The sequence below is a fragment of the Gracilinanus agilis genome, chromosome 4 (genome assembly GCF_016433145.1).
Source record: "Gracilinanus agilis isolate LMUSP501 chromosome 4, AgileGrace, whole genome shotgun sequence".
NCBI classification, from domain to species: Eukaryota; Metazoa; Chordata; class Mammalia; order Didelphimorphia; family Didelphidae; genus Gracilinanus; species Gracilinanus agilis.
In genome coordinates this window covers 354,498,160-354,521,648 of record NC_058133.1, presented here as the reverse complement: position 1 = coordinate 354,521,648, position 23,489 = coordinate 354,498,160, and the positions used below count along the sequence as shown (strand labels likewise).

Sequence of the window (23,489 nt, the reverse complement as noted above, 5' to 3'; positions counted from 1 at the left end):
TGACTTTACAGATTAATTTTTTATATTAAAAACCTTTTTTTCCCCATGGTTATCCACTTCTGCTTTTAAGGGTGTGTCAAACAGTATACATCATTGACTGCCAAGCAGTACTTGTAACATGCCTGCCTGTACTCTCTACACATTTCTTTGCTATTTCCAATAGTTATTTAACCAGGACAGATATAATGAGTATTCTCCATTTTTGCTTCTCTGTAATTAACTTTTTCTAATTAGTATCTAATCAGTAAATCTAATCAGTACATTTTGTTCCAAGTTGTTAAATTGAGAATGTTGCCATACTTAATCATGAACTTAAGACTTCACAAATGTTATTTTGCCATCATAAAATTTTAATCATAAAGTTTTAATCAAAACTGCCTATATTCAGTATTCACCCAACACAGACATTATGTTAGGAATGGAAGGAGATAGAAAATTTGGAAAAGAGCACTATTCTTAAAGAACTTTTCATCCAGTGAGGAATGAGACAAACACAAATAACTATTCTGTACAACATGAGCAAAATAGTGAATTGTAAAAAGAATAATTTTGTGAAGATTATATATATCCAAACTGGAAATCTCTTTTTTAGATTTATTTTTAAGTCTCTCATTTTCAAATATTGAGTTCATTTAGAAGATTACCTAATGTTAGAATTCATGTGAATCGAGTAATTTTATAAACAGATGTGCAAATGATATTTCCTAAATTAGTAGATACATTTATTTTTTTCTTTTCTATTTTTTTAAAATTTTGATATTTTCCCATGGTTACATGATTTGTAATTTTTCTCCACCCCTTTTCCCTCCCCTTACAAGCAATTCCACTGGGTTATACATTTATCATTGTTCAAAACCTATTTCCATGTTATTCATATTTGCAGTAGCGTGATCTTTTAACATCAAAACCCTAATCATTGAAGTACATGATCCATCATATGTTTTTCTTCTGCATTTCTGTTCCCACAGTTTTTTCTCTGGATGTGGATAGTGTTCTTTCTCATAAGTTCCTCTGAATTGTACTGGGTCATTGCATTGCTGCTAGTAGAAAAGTATTACATTTGATTGTGTCACAATGAGATACATTTATTTTGATGGACTTACTTAGACTTTGATTTGGGTGATTTTTTTAAAAATCTTAATTCAGAAACACATTATAGAGTTTGTTTATCATTTTTGACATAAGGAAGAAATAAGTTTAAAATGAAAGATGCAAAGTAGGAAAATGTTCTGACACTTTTGAAAGTTATGGATAATTTTGTTATTGTAGCCACTACTTCTGGTACAATCCTCAATTTGGATTAATGTTTATAAGAATCATATATACTTCCTCAAATGACTATTTGTTTTAGTTTATCTCAATTTGGATGGAAAATTTCATTTTATATTTGAACATAAAATTGAAAGTCTTCCCTTGTCCTAAGTGTCCTGCTAAGTCCTGTGTACATTTCTATCTTTTTATGTTTCAATCTTGCCTGATTTCCTGAAGTCATTAATTTCTTTGTGACTTAGCTTTTCCCTTTAGTGCAAATCATGTCACCTTTAGTTAGCATATTTCTTGCCTTTCAGAAATTTTGTGAAATTGCTTGAATACTGGACTACAAATTTAAATTTTGTATTGAATTTTATTTCTAAAATACAGGAATACAGAATTTTCAATCCAAATTTAAAAGTATAACAAAAAAGATCCAGATAACTTTGATGTTCAAAATAATTGTAGTTGGAAAGCACCTCATAAAATTATCTAGTCTTAGCCCTTTATTTTTTCAAATAGATATTATTTCTCTGTATAAAAATAGAGTAGAGAATGCCTCTTTTTTGTTGGTAGCATAGAATTTTAGACTGACACCTGGGAATAACCTTGGAGGCCATCTGGTACAAACTCCTTCTTTTACAGATGTGGAAATCAAGTCCCAAGAGAGTTAAATACCAAAGATCACATAGAAAGCAAACTTTAGAAGTGGCATATTTGAATCCATTTGCTCTCAGGAAGGAAAGTCACTGTGAGTTCGTGGGTAGATCATAAGGCTTAGAGTCAGGATAATTTAGTTCACATTTGCCTCTTGCATTTGTTAGCTATGTGACCTTGGGCAGTGTACTTGTACCTTGGGCAACTCCTTAGGACTTACCTCTGAATTTTAGAAGAGTTTGACAGTCTGGTGATGGAGAGAATTTTCATTCAGGAGAGTCTTGGAAATTGCAGATCCTCATATTCTTACAGGGAAGGTTTTGAAGTTGCGACTTTTCATATGTACAGAATGAGGTACTGACTAACAGTATATAGTGCATTGTTTTTTGTGTTGGCATTTGACTGGGTAAAGAATGGAAGAACTCTGATGGTTATGTCAGACCTAATTAACATCCCTCAGAAATGTGCCCTGGTAATTCCTGCCTCAGATTAAACATCAACTGCTATCACCTTTTTCGACTGTGGTGCAGAGAGGGTGTAGAACAGCTTTGCAGGCTTTTGCTGCAGAGTTCTTCTGTCAGTTAATAAGTGGTTTAGAATCTTTGGAAAGTCAGTTGGTCCTGGGAACTCGTGGAGAGTGTCAGGGTCAATCTGAGCTCCTTCTTTGGATTGAAACCTGGCCTATATTTTGCAACTTTTCTTTTAAAATTGTTAGTTTAGCTAATTCCTTTGAATCTCCCTAGCCTTCCTTATTCCCACCTTCATTTTCCCTACCTGAATGTCTGAGAAGTTTTGAAAGGAGAGTAGATCTGAGAGTTCAAATCTTTGATAGTTTAGTCAAATAGGGCTTACCCTTGTTACAAATTTACCTATTGAATCATTGTATCCAGCTTTCCTACCCCTTTTGACTACAAACCCTCTGGGGGCTGAAGTAGGCTGGTCCCTACTTAGTCTCCCGTTCCTGCCTCCCTTCTCCCACCTGAAGCTTTCTTTAAGTGGCTCTTAGGGCTACCTTTTATCCTCTACCAGATCCAGCATACCCTAGAAGACAATAAACCCCGTTTGTCTTTAATCAAAACCCTTTGGCTACTTCATTAGTTGATTAGTTAGAGAGGGAGAAGGAGAGAGAGAATAACATTCTCTCTGGAGTTTGAGGGAAGCGGGAGGGTATCCATTTTGGAGGAAGTGTAATTTCAATACTGCCTTTAGTCCCTTCCTGTGAAACTGACTAGAAGCCTCAAGTCGGTTTCAAGCCGTTCTTGGCTGGCTCTAACCTTGCTCTGTAAAGTGTCCCTTTTCCTTGAAGGGCTCAGTCTGTTTCCCGTCAGTGTTTTGTCTCTAACCTGAGTATCCAGTCTGTGTTTCCTGCTGCTGTTGCCTGCTTTAGATTAACTCATCCTCTCCCTTGCAACTCTTTATATCTCCGTGTTATATTCCCTAAACTCAGGCATTCCCTGACTTCTCCTTCCACCTCAACTACCATCCTTCACCATTGTACCTTCCTCATCCACTTGACTGCCTTAGGGATTCACAAAACCCTATCCACAGTGCCCATCCTCAATTCCAACCATACCTCTGCCTTATTCCCTATTCCAACCAGCTACTACCTATAGCCTAAGCCCTTATTACCCCTAGCTTCAGTCCCTTATTACATCCTGAAATTCCCTTATAACACTGGCCATTTAAGGCATCCTGAAAAAAGCTTGCCAACTGTGCTTGATATACCTGTTGTCAAGTGTTCTTGGTTGCCCTTGCAGTGCATTTTATATAGTTCATTGTTTCAGAAGTTGGATAACATACCACTCCTTGATTTAACCACCAGGATAAAGTCATTGATTTAATTTCTGTCCGTTGTTTAAATTATCAAAAGAACAAATTTAGGAAAAGTGACTGATAACTAGCTCATTTGTAACAAAATTTGCAGATGTGTATGTTTTTCAGCAAAGAAACTTCATCATTGCTTGTTAACAAACTAGAATTTTAAAAATTCTATCAACAGGTTTCAGAAAGAAAAAAAAAAAGTTTAAAAAAATTGATTAGAACTAAGTAAGCCAGGAGGTAGCCAGGGGGCTCAGTGAATAGAATTTTGGGCTCGGTCATGAAGGCTCAGATTAAAATCTGATTTTAAGACACTTACTAGTTATATTACCTTGGGCAAGTCACTCGACCTGTTTGTCTTAGTCTACTAGAGGAACAAATGGCAAACCAATGTCTTTGTCAAGAAAACTCCTACTAGGTCACAAAGAGTCAGACATGACCGAACAGCAACAAGCATGTTTATACTAGGACCTTGAAGCTAGCCAGAATAGTTGAATTTTTTTCATTTTATTAAATACATGACATTTTATGTTTTTTCCCTCTTAAAAAAATTTAAGGCTGAATTTCTCATCATCATCAGAATATACATATAGGCTTAGAACTTTGTTTAAGGGATTTAATAGTTATATAATGGTTTAACAGAGTGAGTGCTGGACTTGGAGAAAGGAAGATCCAAGTTTGAAATTTGCCTTTGACAGTACTTCATGGAGAGAACTTAAGGCATGACTAAAAGTTGGTTGGAACCAGTAGTTCATAACATCAAAGATTTAGAGCTACAGTGATAAGTTTAGAGCTGGAAGGGATCTAGGAAATCATCCTGTCCCAGATGAGGAGATTGAATCCCAGGGAAGTTGTGACTTGCTTAGGGATGTTCTCAGTAAGTCATTGACATATGATTTGAACCCAGGTGCTTTTGACTCCAAATTCAGCACTCTTTCCATTCCTGTATTTTATGAGAAATGAATGAACATTTATTCCCCATAGACTTTATAATTAAGCATGTTTTTGTTCAGAAGAGCAAATTTTATATGTTGTCAGTAGTTGGAATTCAAATGAAAAATGTCACACAGACTCAGTGTGACATTTAATCATCACATTCAGCTTTATGTTTAGCATTCACTGATATTTTTCAAAGTAATGTTTTGTCTAACATTGTTTAAATAAATGACACTCTTTGCATTATCATAGTTGTGGCTTTTCGGTGGGAGATTCAAAGGATGGGAAGTGTTGGGAACTTTAGATACAGAAAGTCCATCTCTGGATATGGATGTAATTTCTAGTTTTAGAGAGTTTCCTGGGACATTGCAAGGTTAAGTTACTTCTCCACTATTACAGAATTGATATGTGTCAGGAAAATTTGAATTTAGCTCTTCCTGTCTACCAGTCTAGTTCTCTATCCATTATGTTGACAAGCTTTTCATTATCAGAAATAGGAGTAAATAAGTCTTGGATTCAGGGTGGTTGTTTTTTTTTTAATAGCAGGATATTAAAATTTGCTCTATGTCTAGTTTTTATAAGAATACTGAAATGCAATTGAAATTCAGGTTCTGCTTTTTAAGTGTCATAGAAGCAATTTATATGACACTATGCTTTAGTTGGTTTTTGAATTTTACAATAGTACTAAGCTATCAAAGACTATATATACATATTTATATATTCTGATTCCTTCTCATGTCTTACAGTTATCTGATGATGGTCGTTATGTCTTATTATCAATAAGACAAGGATGTGATCCAGTGAACAGGCTGTGGTATTGTGATCTACAGCAGGAATCCAATGGCATAACAGGTAAGCTTTGTTTAGAAATATAGAAAACAAAATTCTCGAAGCTCCATTTAAAAAAGCTCTAACTTGAACTTTAAAAATGATTTCTGAGGAAGCTTTCTTCTCTTCATTATCTTGTGAATTTTTTCTATGCTACAAAGTAAAGTGAATAAGTCAACTAAATATTTGTGTTTTGTTGTACAACAAAGTGTTATAGACTAATGTTGAGTAAATTATATTCTTATATGCCATTAGTTCACTATATTTCTTTTTTTTTTACTCCAAGTGAACTTTATTTTCTAAAATTATTTATTTATTCATTTATTTATTTTATTTTTAGGAAAATTTTCCATGGTTCCATGATTCATGTTTTTACTTTCCCCTCCACCCCCTCAAACTACCCCCCCCCATAGCTAACTCGCATTTCCACTGGTTTTAACATGTGTCATCAATCAAGACTTATTTATATATTATTGATAAACCCAAAGAGCCCAACTTTGGGGACAAAAATCCACTATTGGCAAATTTTTTTAGAAAAATTTTCCATGGTTACATGATTCATGTTCGACACCCCGCCCCTTTCCCCACCCAAAGCTGACTCACATTTCCACTGGGTTTTACGTGTGTCATCGATCAAGACCCATTTCTGTATTATTGATAATTGCACTGGAGTGGTTGTTTAGATATCCCAAATCATATCCACATCAACCCGTGTGTTCAAGCAGTTGTTTTTCTTCTATGTTTCTACTCCCACAGTTTTTTCTCTGGATGTGGATAGCGTTCTTTCTCATAAGTCCCTCAGAATTGTCCTGGATCCAGATAAATATTTAAGTTAACTTCCCCTGATTTTTCCCATAAGAATGTTCTCCTGGTTCTGCTCCTTTCACTCTGCATCAATTCCTGGAGGTCTTTCCAGTTCACATAGAAATCCTCCAGTTTGTTATTCCTTTGAGTATAATAGTATTCCATCACCAGCAGATACCACAATTTGTTCAGCCATTCCCCAATTGAAGGGCATTTCCAGTTTTTTGCCACCACAGAGAACTCGGCTATAAATATTTTTGTACAAATCTTTTCCCCTATGATCTCTTTGGGATATAAACCCAGCAGAATTCACTATATTTCTGAGCTTGTCTGTGTGACTGATCTAGTCTTGAAAAAGTGGCCATCCCTAGCTACTTACGCTAGGTGACTTCCATCCATCAAAACCCCCTAAATCCTCTATACAGATACACCCCAGTGTTCTCAGTGATGGATTTCCCTTAGATCGGTGATCTCCAAACACTCTTGATCAGATACCCTTATCAGCAAAAGGCATTTGCCCCCAATATATCTCTATATATTCATATATAAATTAAATACTTGGATTACTCTCTTACTATATTATGTGTATGGGGTGTCTGGAAGGACTAGCACCTCCACTATTAGGGCTTGCCCAGCTCTTTTCAGGACTGTTCATCTACCTTTTGTGTCCACCTTTCACCCAACTTTGACCTGTGATTCCAAGAAGCTTTATCATGTGCAGCCACCACATCCCAGAAAAGTATCTTGGCAGACAGACTAAACCAGGTTTAGGGTAACTAATAGGTGTTATATTTGTTGGTGAGTTAGAAGGATTATTAGTCCAAGCATGTGAAGACTTCCTCCAACAGAATGAACAGACAAGAACAGTTTGTTTCACTGGCCATGAAGGCAGCCGCAGGAAACACTATGGAGCCCCTTAGAACTTGGTCAGACATCTGACACCAGGACTACTACATACTAGGCTATCACCAGTCACCCTGGCTTTTGTCTTGACACTGCACTTCGATGACTTTGAAAGAGTGATGCTGATAACTTTGTGAGGCTCTGCCTCATTTAAATCACCTGTGTTATCATTGATCATAAATGAAGGATGAAGAACAACAACTTTATATATCATATGTAATAATAATAAAGCATTAGAAAGTCAAAAATAGAGATACAATAAATAATTAAAATTTTACTTATTTAACTAAATCTCTTTCTTTACTCACCAAATACAAATGTTTTTTTTTTAAAATTAAAACATTTTCATTTTAAAGATAATATATTTACTGAGAACACTGTGATTGAATGTGCTTCATTATTATAGAAAAATTCCTAGGTATGAAAGGGATTGTATATGATCATCATTGACTCTTCTAGTTCATTAAGGGCTAGCACAGCTTCCACAAGAGCAGTTTATGTTTAAATGAACCTTCTTTCTTTCTTCTTCTTCTTTTTTTAATCCTTACCTTCCATCTTAGAATCGATACTGTGTATTGGTTCTAAGGCAGAAGAGTGGTAAGGTATAAGTAATAGAGGTTTAGTGACTTGCCCAAGATCACACAACTAGGAAGTTTCTGAGACCAGATTTGAACCTCAGATCTCCCGTTTCTAGGGCTGGCTCTCAACCCTCTGAGCCACCTAGCTGTCCTTATTTCCTTATTTCCTAGGGTTTATTTAGGGTTACTAAATGAATAGGTCAGGAAGTGCTATAGCTGAAGGTTTCCTAAATCAGGGGATTTTAACTTTTTTGTGTCATGGACTCCTAGTCTGGTAAGGACTATGGATGTCTTCTCAGAATCATTTTTTCAAATCAGTAGAATAAAATACCTAGCATTACTTAGGAAATAAATGATACCAAAATATAGTTATGATTTTTTTTATCAATAATATTCATGGATCCCAGATTAAGAAGCCTGCCCCAGCACACTTACATGGATTAAAACTGGTTGCCTTGAAAGAGGAAGTAAAATTATTAGTGACCTGGTGCCAGAATCAAACGAGGTACCGTAGGATCTGTTCTTTGCTTTTATACTAGTTTTCATTTTTTTCCCCAGTTGCCTAGATAGGGCTATAAATGGGATATTTATCAAATTTTGAGGTGTTAAAATTGGTATTTTGAGATATTGAATTTTTTGAGATTGTTCAGATTGAGATATTGAACAGCACCAATATCTTTAGCATTTTTGACATGTTATACAGTTGTGTTGTATGTAATAGCACAAAAAATTTAGTGGGGATTAATGTATTTTCCATTTAGATTCAGAATACTAGCTTCACAAGTACAGATGTAGCTAGGTAGCAGGTCATATGAAAATAAAGATCTTGAGATTTTTGTAGTCTAGAAATTCAGTGAGTCAAGAGTGTGATATTGTACTTCCTAAAAATTGTGATCTGAGGTGGTGTTAAATTTTTTTCCCCCAAGATTAGGAAGGTAATAGTCTACTACATTCTGTCTCAGAGAGACTGTATTTGTTGTACTCTATCCTGCTCTTGATGCCATACTTCAAGGAAAGATATTGGTAATCTGGAGAACATTGAAAGGAGAGAGGTGAGAATGGCAAAAGGCCCAAGATCATGCTATAATAAAGAGTAGATACTTGTCTGAACAAGAGAAGACTTGGGAGAACCACAATCTTTAAGTATTTTAAGGGCTTTCATGTGGAGAAGGGAGTTTGACTTGTTTTTCTCCATATGGTAGAACTAGGAGCACTGGGTAGAAGTGGCAAAGAGGGACAGAGGAAAGTAAGAGAATAAGCATTTTTATAGAACCTACTGTGGGCTGACGGACACTGCTATGTATTTTATAGATATTCTCTCATTTGACACAAATAGTAAATAAATAATAAAGAAGCAAATTTAGACTTGATAAAAAGGGTAGATTTATTAACCAAGCTATCCGAAAATACCAGATGTCCAAAAAGTGAGTGTAATTTTAAGTTTTAGTAATTTCAGAAGTATATATTAAATATAAATATTAAATGTAGTCATGCAAAAAATTAAAGTTCAGTTACATTTCTTTTATACATAGTTTTGTGAAATTTGAATAATACATTTTTAATTTTAACAAGATGGGGCTCCATGTCATGCAGCATTTTGTTACTTTCAGAATTTCATTTTCAGACCTGCAGATTGAAAAAGAAAATTTTCTTGTTTGGCTGTCTCAGTCAGCCAATGTTTCCATTGGACTTTCTTGTGGAGGTCGCATCAGAACTGATATGTATACATCACAATTTGTTCTTTGGATGAAATTGCTACAAAAGTAATCTTTTAAGTTATTGAATAGTAGCTGTTAAAAGCTTTTACAAGGTTTGAAAATTGACTAGAGCAATGTGTGTTGCACAAGATAGTGGTTGTGTTGAATTTTAATAGAAACATGCTGATAATTTAACATTTTTTAATATTTAACCTTTCAAATTTTTTTGTCAGTTTGTAGTATTTTTGCTTCTGAAATGATTAAAGCATAAAAGTGGATGAAGACTTTTTTAGGACACCCTGTACTGCAATGGTAGTACAATCTTCCTCACCAATAGTTCCTAAGGTAAAAGCTGGATTTGTCAGATATGTAAGGAGGATGTTGAAGTAGGTATTCTCTAGAGGTCTCTTCCTCCTCTGAAACAGATTTTTGTGAAAAGAGGACTTCTGTATTGTGTAGGAAATTGGACTCAATTATCTTTATCGTGTCTTCCAATATTACTTCAATCTACCACTAGCTATTTTGGAGAAAAAACTAATTTAATCTAAAACTTAAAACAATTAGAACTATATGAAAACTAAAGGAAGGTTTATTCTTTTAGTATCATATTTTTGGTTATTTCAGTCATTTCACTTGTCTGACCCTATTTAGCATTTTCCTATTAAAGATACTAGAGTGGTTTGCGATTTCCTTCTCCAGTTTATTTTACAGGCGAGGAAGTTGTGGCGCACTGAGTTTGCCCAAGGTCACACAGCTAGTAAGTCTGAGGCTGGATTTGAACTCAAATTTTCTAGACTCTGGGCCCAGTGCTCTATTTACTGAGCCATGTATTCCCTAATAACATCCATAGCAGTAATGGCAAACCTGTGGCACAGGTGCCAAAGGTGGCATGCAAAGAGCTCTCTGTGGGCATGAGACCTCCCTCCCTATCACCCCAGTTCATTACTAGAAAGGCAGAGGGACTTGGGTGAGCTGCTCCCCTCCCCATCTCCACAGGCCCTGATGATATTTTTTCACATAAGGGGAGCACAGGATGTGTGGGGGTGGGGGGGCCGGGAAGGCGGCACTCCATCTCTAAAAGGTTTGCCATCATTGATCTATAGAAATGTAATTTAAAAGTGGCAAGACTCCTTATCTTAAGACTCTTACACATTATTGTTTGACAGGAAATGTAATATTTTGAATGCCTGGTCTTTGTTTTCAGATAACAAAAATTTGGTTAAGAAAATCCTAAACCAAACATAATATAGTATTAGTTTCAATACAAGTTCTATATAAAGATATAATTAAATGCTAATAGTATCGTAATGATACAATAGCATATATTTAATGCATTAAGACTTTCAAAACACTTTACATATGTCATATTATTTGTTCCTCACAACATGCTTTTGAGATAGGTGCTGTTTTCCTTATTTTCCAGATGAGGAAATGAGTTATACAACTATGTATCTAATCAAAATTTGAATTCAGATCTTCCTGACTCCAGAGTCTATAGTTTCCACCTAGTCTATAGTTTCCACCTAGTTTCCTCCAGGGGATGAAATAACAGAATCATTATTGAAAAAATTTTACTTAAGAAAATGTTGGTGCTTTATATTTTAATGTAGTGAGATAACTTTAGCTTAATTTAAATGATCAGATCTCCCAGATTTCCCAGATAAGTTTTTTAGAGTCAGTAATTTTCCTCATATTGATTCATAAAAATCTCCCTTGGAGGGAAATAACTAAAACTGCAATGATTTGTCCTCCTTAATCAGATTTACTTACTACAACTTCCTTCATTTATTTGATGAACTACAGGTTGGTTTTTTGTTTGATTTAAATCAACTTTCTCAGGAGTGGAAAGAATAGGAGTCAGTCAGTGTGCAGAATGCACACAATCGAACCTTTTCAGTGCATTATTGAAATTTGTATCTTTCCTGATTTTGGTGCACATTGCAGTCTTTGTTGCTAAGAGACTGTTCTTGTATTTCAAATTCACTTTTTTCAGAAATATTTTTAAATCACCTTTTTTTTTTTTTCACTTTGAAACTAGTAGTAACTAATAGACAGTTGGAATTCATACTCCTAGAGAGTAGGGCCTTTGTTAAAGTCATGGGACTCTTCCAAAAGGCAGGGAGAAGTCCTCATTTTGTATAAGATATAAATAAATGCTTATATCCTTTAAATATAAAGGCCAGTTTGGTGTTGAGTTATTAATAATTTGATCCTCAAGGGGATTCTGTTGTATTAGAATGAAAAAAATTTGAATAAACCATTTATTTGTTATCTGAAATTGCTCATCATCCTTGTAAAAAGTACTCTTCATTTTCCACAAGTTCTGCCTATTTCATGTTCCTTCAGGTCCAGAAAAATAAAAGTAAGAAGTACTTTATAGTATTTACAAATATAGATCACTTACCTACCAAAAATGTTTGCACAAGTGGTACAAGTATTTTGTAAATTGTACATTTTGTGAAACACACTTTAGTCTCTGGATTTATACCTTTTTCTTACTTTTTTTTTCAGGTTACTTGAGTTAGTGGTGTCTGTTTTAGATTCTGTGCTCTTTAAGGGCAAGAACTGACTATTTAGCTTTGCTTGGGGCTTCCAAATTGTTCTTTGATACAAATGTCTCTTGGGATGTAGTTGAAAGAGGATGTACATCCTAGCTATACACTGAGTGTGTTCTCCCAAATCCAGAATATTTTAAGGAAACTGCCTTCTCTATTCTCTTATATTTTGTTCTATAAAAGAACTTACTCCCTTCAGTTCAGTAAAAACTAGTTAAGAATGCTAGACTAAGACATTAGCTTTAGAAGAATTATAGCATGGTATAAAAAAAAAAACTTTTGGTTTTTTAGCTAGAAAATCTTGTTTTGTCCACTTTTGATACTTTCACTATGTGACTAAGGATAAGTCATTTAACTTAAAGCCTCAGTTTTTTCCCCCATGTAAAATGGAAATAACACTTGTACTACCTACCCCAGAGAATTGTTACAAAGAAAGCACCTTGTAAACCTTAAACCACTATATATAAGAATGTGTCATCATCATAATTATTTTAAACACCTGTTACCAAGTACCAGAGCCTCTATTTCTGTAATATTTGTTAGAACCTGGGGATACATAATTGAAAAATTCCAAAGGAAATAACATTCTAACAGGGTTTAAGATACATACTCTATTGACAGATGTTAAAATGTAACAATTGCATAGGAAAAGTTGAAGAGGGATGACAGATCCACAGAAAGAACATCCCTTTTCAAATGGATGGAATTGGGTCTTAAATGAAGAGAAGAATTTTAACAGTTATAGTCACAGAAGGAATCTTTTCCAAGAATGCAGATGCACAGGTGAACAAGATTAGAAAACATTTAGCAATCCTGTTTGGATGAATGAGTGTATAGAAAAAAGTGGTTCTGCAGAAAAAAAAAAAGTGTTAAGATCTGGAGTCAGAGGACTATGCTCAAATCCCAGCTCTGTGAGTCAAGGTTGGGAAGTGTATGTCAGAGCCAGTTTGTTGTGGGAATAGAATTCCAGTATAAAGAATGTATACTTTAAGTCCTTTGAAGGTTTTTGGGGCAGGTAATGTGACATCCTGATATCTGTGCATTGAGAAGATTACTTTGGTATCTATGTGAAGGATGGTTGAGAAAGGTGAAAGCAAGTAAAACCACTCAGCAGTTATTATAATAGTCTATAGTTATATAATGGTTTAAGACTTAACAGACTGCCATTTATAACACATGCCCTGTGAGGAAGAGTGGTAGAAATTCTTATTATCCCCATTTTCCAGATTAAAAAACAAGCTTTAAGAGATCAAGTCATTTTCCCCACAGGGCACTGTCTTTTAAAAGAGATGTGAATAGAAAAAAGGAAAAGGTTCAAGCAATATTATATAGAATAAACTTTAATGAATAGCTTCAACTATGCCACTGAGATTCATAAAATTAGTGTCCTAAAGTTGGAGAAGACCTCAAAGACCATTTGTTTTAACTTGTGCCTTAATATATATATATATATATATATATATATATATATATATGATCCCCTCTGTAACATCTTCAACAAGAAGTGATTTCTCCATTGCTTGAAGAACTCAAGTGAGGTACATGTCCATTCGGAAATTTTCACTGATTCCCTATTGCCAGATTGATAAAAAAGTTAATCTTTTTCAGAATTGAGAGCTCTTTATCCTGCCTTTCTAGCCTTATATATTTTATTACCCTCCACATGCTATCTGCTATGAATTGGAGTATTCTGTGCTCCTGTAACATACTACATTTCTTGCTTGTTCATGCTGACATTTCATTTATCACAACATAGTACCTCAAGGGACTTTAGAGGTCATTTGGGATAGCCTCTCATTTTGCAAGTGGAGAAACTGACTCAGAGAGATTAAATGCCGTATATAAGGTAGCAAGTGGCAGAGCTGGGATCTGAACCTAGTCCTCTGACTCCAGATCTTAACACTTTTTTTTTTTTCCTGCAGAACCACATTGGCTACCTCCCTCTATCTTTTTACCATTTAATTTTTACCAATGTTTTGAAGCTAGTCTTAGGCTCATAGGATTTAGATCTGTGAAGGGACCTTGAAGATTATTTAATCCAGACATCATTTTACAAATAAAAGTGGCTGAGGTTATGTTATAGTTGGATCTTTGAGGAGAAAAGAGTTTTAGAATAAACTTAATGGAGAGTGTCTTAGATGAAAGAATGAATAAAAAGTTGCTTTTCTGCTGAGATGGCCCAGTTGAGGCTCTTTTTAACATTTTCATTTACCTTACTTTTCTTTTGAAAGGATGAATGCCTTCTCAATGCCTTGAGTCCTACTTATATTATTTGTTGCCATTTCATTTTTCTTACCTGGTCATTACAAGGGGAACATGCAGTGTTCTAACAAGGCAGGTACCAGGTCAGCCTTTTGTTTTTCTCTATACTCTTAATAATTTTCCCTTCTTCCCAGTTTTCTTGTACTCATTTTCCTGCCCATGCAAAGAACATGCAAATCTTGTATGAGGACAGATTTATCTCACATATTTCCCCAAACTTATTTAAGAAAACTACTCTTTTTACAACTGACATTTCAATTTACTTGAGGAAATGGAATTATTTTCATTTTTAAAGAAACTTCAAAATTAATAAAGAAAAACTATTGTTATAATTTCACTTTATAAAGCATGTTGCCCACATAACCCCAATTTAAAGTTTAACATCTACAGTCTACTCAATAATTTGTGATGGTAATTTTGAAGTAAGAACCATTTCTGTCCTTTTGCACTGCAGGTTAACTAAAATCAGCCTTGTCCTTTATTTGACACAGAATTTTATTAGACATTGTCACATATTACATTTTTCCCATTCTCTGTTTTTATTTTTGAGCTTTATGTTTCTGCTTCTTGATTCTATTCTCTTGTCTAAAATCTTCAATGAAGAGATAGCGGTATCATTAAAAGCACCAGGCAACTATGTCATTTTATTAGTTCAGCTACAGAAGATACAGCTGTGTCTTGGTTTCAATGATTCTCTATGTTCCATGCTTGTGGAGTCGCTGAAATTAATTCATCCTGTACCATTTTGGATAATGATATATTCATTTTTTTAGTTCTATGCATTCTTCTGTTTCATGAAACTATGAATACTATATTGTATGCCTGTATTGTATTTAATTTGAAATTTTTAAATTACCCTTTGTTTTTATATCACATACATTTCCCAAATACATCTTTTCTTTCTTCCCAAAGAGCCTTCCCTAATAACAAAGAATAAAAAAAAGTGGGTCAGCAAAATTAACCAACGCAACAATCAAGTCTGACATAGCTCTAAGTTCCCCTCTTCTGCAAAGATGGAAGTAAGCTACATTCTCACATACCTTCTCTGGGGCCACAATTGGTCATATTTCATAGCATTCAGTTTTTCTTGTTTTCTTGTTGATCTCTAGTTCCATTGTTGTGGTTGTTTGGTGTGTTGTTTTCCTGATCTTTTTTTTACTTCACTTTGCACCAGTTTTATATATATATATAATATTGCATATTATATTGTATATTCAATATATATATTGTATATTCAGTCAGATATACTCAGTACATATGAAAGGTAATTTTAGAAGTACTGATAGTTAACTATTTGGTGAAGAATTTTGGAGTCATTGCAAACTAAACATACACATTTCTAGCTTTGTTCTCACTAGTGCATGAAGGATTTACTTAAATTTACTCAAAAGTTAATTTGTACCATAAAATATTTAATAAGAATTGACAGCATCTTTATCCATAATTTAGTCAATATCATGTTTTAATAAACCTTTGCCAGAAAAGTGGAGAAGATACCTATTTGGATGATTTTTAAGTTCTTTGAAATTCTAATGTCTTATTTTGTGTAATAATAAAATTCCTTACACAGTGCACATCAGCAGCTCTTCTACAATGTATAATCTTAAAGAATTGTTTGGGACACTGAGGGATCAAATGACTCACCCAGATTCTCACATTTAGAGGTTGAATTTGCACCCAGGAAAACTTAAAAAACATTTTCCACACACATAAAGTCAGATCTGAATACTTAGAGAAAGAGTAATTGCTCATGGGTAATGTAAGTGTTAAAATTAATGGTTTGGCTAAATATATGAAAAGTATAAATCTTTTATTTATAAAAGAGGTGAAAAGAGTGAAATACAAAAGGATAGAAAAGACATTAACCTATCCAAATAAATATTGTTCTAGTGCTTGGCTCCAGCCAGAACTTGTTAACCTTCAATCAGAATTAAACTATCTCTAGAAGACAGGATGGGAAAACCAGCTATCCGCTCACCCAAGATAATGACTGGAGCTGACTGTGACTCCTGAGGCCTACTTTCTCCTTTGAGCCAACCTTCTTCCTGAAGCTGACTTCCTTCTTGGAATGACTCTCTTCTTGGAGTTCACTTTCTACTAGCCTCCTTCACCAGATTCCTTCACTAGCCTCCCTCCTCAGGGATTTTCATGGCTTTTATGGTGGTTTCCTGTCCCTGCTCCTTTTCATGGAGGCCAATCATAGTTTCCAAATTGTCTGAGTTTTCACCTTTGGAACCACACCTTTCTGAGTGTGTTAAGTTTCTGGCTTGTTCTCACCTAGCATCAAGTAAGGTATGAACTCACAGAGAACCAAGAATCTCTTTTATAGAAGATTGAACAAATATAATAAAAATGACAAAAATAGGTAAATTAATTTGTCTTTTCAGTGCCATACCAGTCAAACTAATTAAAAGAGCTGGAAATTTTTTTTTTAATTCCCAAGAAAAAAAGGTCAACAATATCAAGGGAATGAAGGAAGGTAGCTTAGCTATACCAGATCACAAATGGTATTATAAAGTGCCAACTATCAAAGCAATCTGGTTCTGGCTAAGAAATAGAGTAATGGACCAATGGAATAGATTAGGTACTCAACATGCAATGGTAAAATTACCATAGAAACCTAGTATTTAACAAACTCAAATATTTTGGAAAATTTCCAATATTTTGGAATTTTTCAAATTTCAAATATTTTGGAAGCTCATCTGACAAAAACTGCTGGGAGAACTGAAAAATATGGCAGAAATTAGGCATAGATCAATACCTTGTGCCATATACTAAGGTAAAGACAAAATGGATACATGTTTTAGAAATAAAGGATAATAATACTATAAATTAGAGGAGCACAAAATAGTTCACCTGTCAGATCTAGGGATAAGGGAAGAATTTATGATCTGATAAGTTAGAAAGAGCATTATGAAATATAAACTATATTATGAGATGTGTAATAATTAAAATTGAATTATGAGACTGATAGTAGCTTTATAACTTTATTAAATAGGAGGAGGAGGAGGAGGGAGAGGGAAAGGTAGGAAAGAGGTAGAGAGTTACTTGGCATTCTACTCTATTGGCTGCCATGATGGATTGAATATGAGCACCAACAAGAGTTCCTCCAGGTTCCACACTCTAGCCAGAAGATAACCAAGACTTTCTGGTCTTCCACTCATAAGCTGTTTTCTGCCCTCCCTAACTTTCACACATTATATCTCAGGAACCAACCATAGTTTCTTAATTTGCCTGGGCTTCCCAGAGAGGGCAGTGCCTCTGGAATCAGCTTCCTGTCTTGGTTTCTTAACTTCCTTTCTCTGAGGTCTTGTGTATACCTGAATTACTCAGTGGTCTTTGACCTCCAGATCACTGAGTGATGACATTAAAAAAAAAAAAAAGGTGACATAATAGAGAGAGAAATTCTCTTCCAACAGATGTAAAATTGACTATTAAATTTAAAAGGATTTATACAAACAAAACCATTACAACCAAGATTAGAAGGGAAACAACAAAATGGGGAAAACACTTTATAGTAAGTATATCTGACAAAGACCTTATTTCTCAAATATATAGTTTGGTAAATGAGTCAAATTACTCTGGTAAATAATCATAGTAACCTAGTGTGTGACAAATCCAAATATCCAGGCTTTTGGAAGAAGAACTTATTATCTGACAAAAACTGCTGGGAAAACTGGAAAACAGTATGGCAAAAACTATTTGACCATTTGACAAACCCAGCTGAGTCAAATTTATAAGAATACAAGGCATTTCCCATTTGATAAATGTTCAAAGGATATGAATGGACCATTTTCAGATAAAGAAATTAAAATTATCCATTATGGCCCTTGGACCATAAAATTGTGCTCACCTTTTGATCTGTTAATACACTACTAGTATCCTAAATAGATCAAAGATAGGGAGAAAAGACCTCAGCGTGCAAAAATATTTATAGCACCTCTTTCTGTGGTGGCAAAGAATTGGAAACTGAAGGGGACCATCAGTTGGGAAATGGTTAAACAAGTTGTGATATATCCTATAAAAATTGACAAACAAAACAATCTCAGAAAAAACCTGAAAAGACTTACATGAAGTGATGCAAAGTGAAATGAGCAGAACTGGGAAAATATTATACATGGTAACAGCAGTTATGTATGATGATTACTGTGAATGACTTAACTATTATGAGCAATGTATGGATCCAGGACAATTCCAAGGATATTGTGATGAAAGAGAAGGAACTAATGGAGACTGAATGCATAATGAAGCATGTACTTCTTCACTTTATTTCCTGTATAAGTTTTTCTCCAGTATGAATATTACATATCTGCTTTCACAATACAACAATATGTGTTGCATAAAAGCACATGTACAGCCTATATCATATTACCCACCATGATGGAGAGGGGAGAGAGGTAAGGAGGAAAGAAAATGGATTACAAAATGTCTGAAAATCATTATTAAAATAAAACCAATATTAAAAATAATACTACATGTAATCTGGAAAAAAACATCAAGTAAAATGACTAAAATGATTTTGCTCCTAGGTCTCTCTGACTCAGAAGCTAGCTCTTTAACCACTGTATCCTGCTGCTTTTAGTAAAACAATGCCTAATTATTATTGCTAACTTTATAGCATCTCTCTGAAAGCAAGCTAATACTTTTTCTTTAAACCTTTACTCTCTGTCTTAGAAATAATTCTTAAGATAGAAGGGCAAGGTCTGGACACATGGAATTAAGTGACCTGACCTGGGTAAACACAGTTTGGAAATGCCTGAAGTTAGATTTGAACCCAAGCCGTCCTGATTCCAGGCCTGAATCCACCATACCACCAAGCTGCTCCAATTTTTTTTTTAAACTATAAGTACCCTTTTAGGGTAATTGTTAATTTGCCCTTTGTTTTCCTGCATGAATGAAAGAAACTTTGTCCCCATCCTGGGTTGCTATGATTAAAAAAGTTTTTTAATGAAACTTTAAAGGAGGGTATGGTTATAGGCTTAGTGGGTAGAGCTTTAGACCTAGAGACATGAAGATCTGAGTTCAAATTTGGCCTCAGACACTGTATCATTGTATGTGTTAGCCTAGGCAAGTCAAACCTCTGCTTGCCTTGATCTACTGGAAAAGAAAATGACAAACCATTCCAGTATCTTTGCCAAGATAACCCTATGGATAGAAAGTATGGTCCACTGAACATGACTAAACAACCAAACAAGGAGGGCAAAGTGGTTCCAGTGACTACCAACTTGGAACTTGCCTTTCCTTATATGAGATCCTTTTACATTCACTTATAGTTCATTATTTTTCTAGTAATAGTGATAGATTCATGCAGATGCAGCTGCAGTCTGCATTTATGAGATGGTAGGGGACAACATTGAGGGCAAAATGTGTCCAGGCAGTGACCACAAATCTCACGTTGCATTTATGTTCTCTCTAAGTGATTTATTTAATCATAAATGTGGTAGTTCATTGCTATGGATGAATTATTACTATTTATTAAATCTTAGTTTTCTTCATAGGATGAGTCTTAATCCATTGTATAGAAAATGAGCTGTTCTAGAACAAAGGCCAGTGACTTTTTTTATATGAATTTTTATAGTTCACTAGACATGTTGAATAGTTAGAATTCAAGTACAACTGTAGTAATGGATAAAATATTCATTATTTATTAATACAAATATTGGAGGATGCTGAAGTTAAGCCATCTCTTTTTCTTCCCTTTGTCGCTGTAAATGTTACTTGTCATCTCAAGTGTAATTATCACTAAGTAAATGCATTATGTAATGTATATAAGGAGGACAAATGCACCTAAGGAGTATAAATGAAGTGTTCCTTTTTTTTAGACAGGAGCCACATGGCAATTGCATTAGGAAATTTAAAAGAAAAGGTTTCAAGTCAGCAAATGTTCTCTTTGTCAAAAGAACACTTAAAGAGACTGGCATTTTATTGTATCACTTTGTAAATATCAGGGTCTAGACAACTGTATTTCACAATTTCCCTTTATAAATAAATACTTCTTCCTGCTTATTTCTATAGATATGGCACTGCCTAATGGCAATCCACATTGTTATCCTGATATAAGGATGGCCAGATTTTATCAATTTCCCATTTTTTTATTGCTAAAGTACTATCCTTATGGAAACAAGCAATTATCTTTAACCAGCTGACTTTTCTTGTTGGGTGGGATAGAAGCAAAACATTGAAAAATATATTTAACTCAAGGTCAGAATTTTGCTTATTGCTTAAAAAAAACCTTGTGATTCATCTACCTCCTAATGTAATCTCTCAACACTCAACAAAGAATATTTTGAGAAGTAATTTGGATTTTTCTCCTATCATAGGCTTTTCTTTCAATTGTCATGTCACTTGGATAAAGTAGCATTTTTTGTTGTTTTGTTCTCCTTATGTTGTAAAGAGGTTTTTTTTGTTTGTTTTAATGTGCTGTTCTTTAGTCATCTCAACATGTTATCAGTTGTCCACTTTTAGTTTCATGTAATTGAATAATAGGAGCAGCTAAATAGCATAACAGATTGATCTTAGGACTTCAGAGTCCAGAAAGCCTGATTTCACATTCTGCTTAAGTGTGATCTGGACAAATCTCTTACCTCATTGTGCCTCAGATTCATTCTTCATTTGTAAAATGCAGGTAATTATATTATTTACATCATAGGATTGTTATAATCACAGAATCAAATGTCATAATGGATGTAAAGTATTTTAAAGTTCTATGAAATGTTAACTTATTGATATTATTATTAATATTTATCCTCAAGAGGAGATACTTTTCCTAAAATTTCTAAATAGTTAGATTTTCCATAGAGTGGCTCCACATTTTTAAGCCATATCATTCTCATGTAATTAAACTGAAAAAAGAACTAGAAAGTTGTGCTACTTGTCATCTCAAGTGTAATTATTTCTTAGTAAATGTATATGTAAATGAAAATTACATATTTCAAAATCCTGAAGTGGAATGGTACATTAAACTTGTTAAATAGCTAAATCAAATTATTTGATCAAGTTGTAGTTATTGATTCTTAATAATTACTCTTGCCCAAAAATGACAGAGAAATTCTTAGCATAGTCTTTGCATGTCTCTTCTGACCTAAAGAAACCTAGGTTAGAGTTTTTACATTTGCTAAATCTTCATTGATTTTTAAAGTTGCAGTATCATAATTGAATGCTGGGAAACGTCTTATCCTTCCATGCTTTGTATTTATAGCTATCTTTTCACACGTATGATATTTCCTAAAGTAAAATACTAAGAGGAAGACAGTTTTCTGAAAGCAAAGATGTCTGGTGTTTAATGTATGTTGCTTTGAACTGAAAGATTTATGCATGTGTGATTTTTAAATGTTTTGTGTTTTATAGATGGGCAAATTCTATAAAATTTATTCTATTTAGAAGATTATGCTTGTGGTCAAACATAACATACACTAATTGCACATTAGGACAAAGATCACAGAAAAATTCATTTGCTGCCTTGAACTCTTATAAATAATTTCCAAAGCATGGAAATTAGGAAAAACCCATTAATATTCAATGTTCAGGAATTAAAACATGCTATTTCGGGGAGGGAGGAAAGCTATTTTTTGGAAATCACAGGGTTTGATGGATTTCTTAATGTCTGTTGTATAAATTATCTCTGTGTTTTCGTTTCCCAGTTTAAAAAAGAAAAGGAATAGTACTCACTCCAAATTAACTTTAAAATAGGCTGTTAAATAAGAAATTGCTTCATCAACTTTAGGAACTTTAAATTAACAATCTGAAATAAATACTTCTATTTTTTTCATTGTGGCATTCCAAGTAGTAGCTAGTATTATTTCTGAGGCTAAATATATGGATTCCTGGCATCCTGTCTCTTCTGTATATTAATTTCAGCCCTTTGATGTCTGGAATAAAGAATTCAGTGCATCTGGGATTCAGATAAATTATGAAGAAAATTTCTGGCTTCCATACTCCAAATGTTCCAGTGGGTCTATGATTTCACTGATGTGGTCCATGCCTACCACTTCTGTGACATTCTGGCCCAGGGCTTGCCATAAGTTAGCCACAAAGAGCCCACCTAACTTGCTGGGGACCAACCTTCAACTCTCCCAATATCCTGAGCACATTAGTGGAATACCATTCATTGCTTGTCAGTTGTGTCTCATAATCAGTCTTGTCACCTTACCAAATGGTGGGATTTTGGAGAAGGGGGGGTGCTCTTTTTTGTTTTCTTCTCCACATTTAAAAAGAAGTATTATTGGGTTTGGAGTTTTTTTGGCTTACCTGTTACTGTATCTCACCCCAAATTTTGCCTGTAACAGATAAATGTAATCCATTAAAAATACATCAAAATATTAGGCATCAGACTGAGAATATGACATTGGCCATATCAATGTTTCCAACCCAAGTATCTCTTTGTCAGAAGGTAGGAGGTATATTTGAATAGTTTTTTAAAAACATTTATTAATATTCATTTTTAACATGGTTACACGATTCATGCTCCTACTTTCCCCCTTCACCCCCCGCACTCCCCCCACCCATGGCCAATGCACATTTCCAGTGGTTTTAACATATGTCATTGATCAATACCTATTTCCAGATTGTTGATCATTGCATTGGTGTGGTACTTTGGAGTCTACATCCCCAATCATGTCCACCTCAACCCATGTGTTCAAGCAGTTATTTTTCTTATATGTTTCCTCTCCTGCAGTCCTTCCTCTGAATGTGGATAGTGTTCTTTACCATAAATCCCTCAGAACTGTCCTGTGTCATTGCATTGCTGCTGGTACAGAAGTCCATTGCATTCGATTTTACCATAGTATATCAGTCTCTGTGTACAATGTTCTTCTGGCTCTGCTCCTTTTGTTCTGCATCAGTTCCTGGAGGTCTTTCCAGTTCACCTGGAATTCCTCTGGTTTATTATTCCTTTGAGCACAATAGTATTCCATCACCAGCATATACCACAATTTGTTCAGCCATTCCCCAATTGAAGGAAATACCCTCATTTTCTAGTTTTTTGCCACCACAAAAAGCGCAGCTATAAATATTTTCGTACAAGTCTGTTTATTTATGATCTCTTTGGGGTACAGACCCAACAATGGTATGGCTGGATCAAAGGGCAGGCATTTTTTTATAGCCCTTTGAGCATAGTTCCAAATTGCCAGCCAGAATGGTTGGATCAGTTCACAACTCTACCAGCAATGCATTTAATGTCCCAATTTTGCCGCATTCTCTCC

At 34.5% G+C, this 23,489-nt stretch overlaps 1 protein-coding gene across 1 annotated transcript in view; it reads left to right on the top strand.

Annotated features, from left to right (window-relative positions):
- The window catches only part of LOC123247663 (prolyl endopeptidase), a 162,640-nt gene that overhangs the window by 59,688 nt on the left and 79,463 nt on the right, over positions 1 to 23,489 (top strand). Inside the window, exon 7 of the mRNA XM_044676624.1 lies at positions 5,409 to 5,514. Coding sequence (XP_044532559.1) covers positions 5,409 to 5,514 — 106 coding nt within the window. The remainder of the gene's footprint in view (positions 1 to 5,408; positions 5,515 to 23,489) is intronic.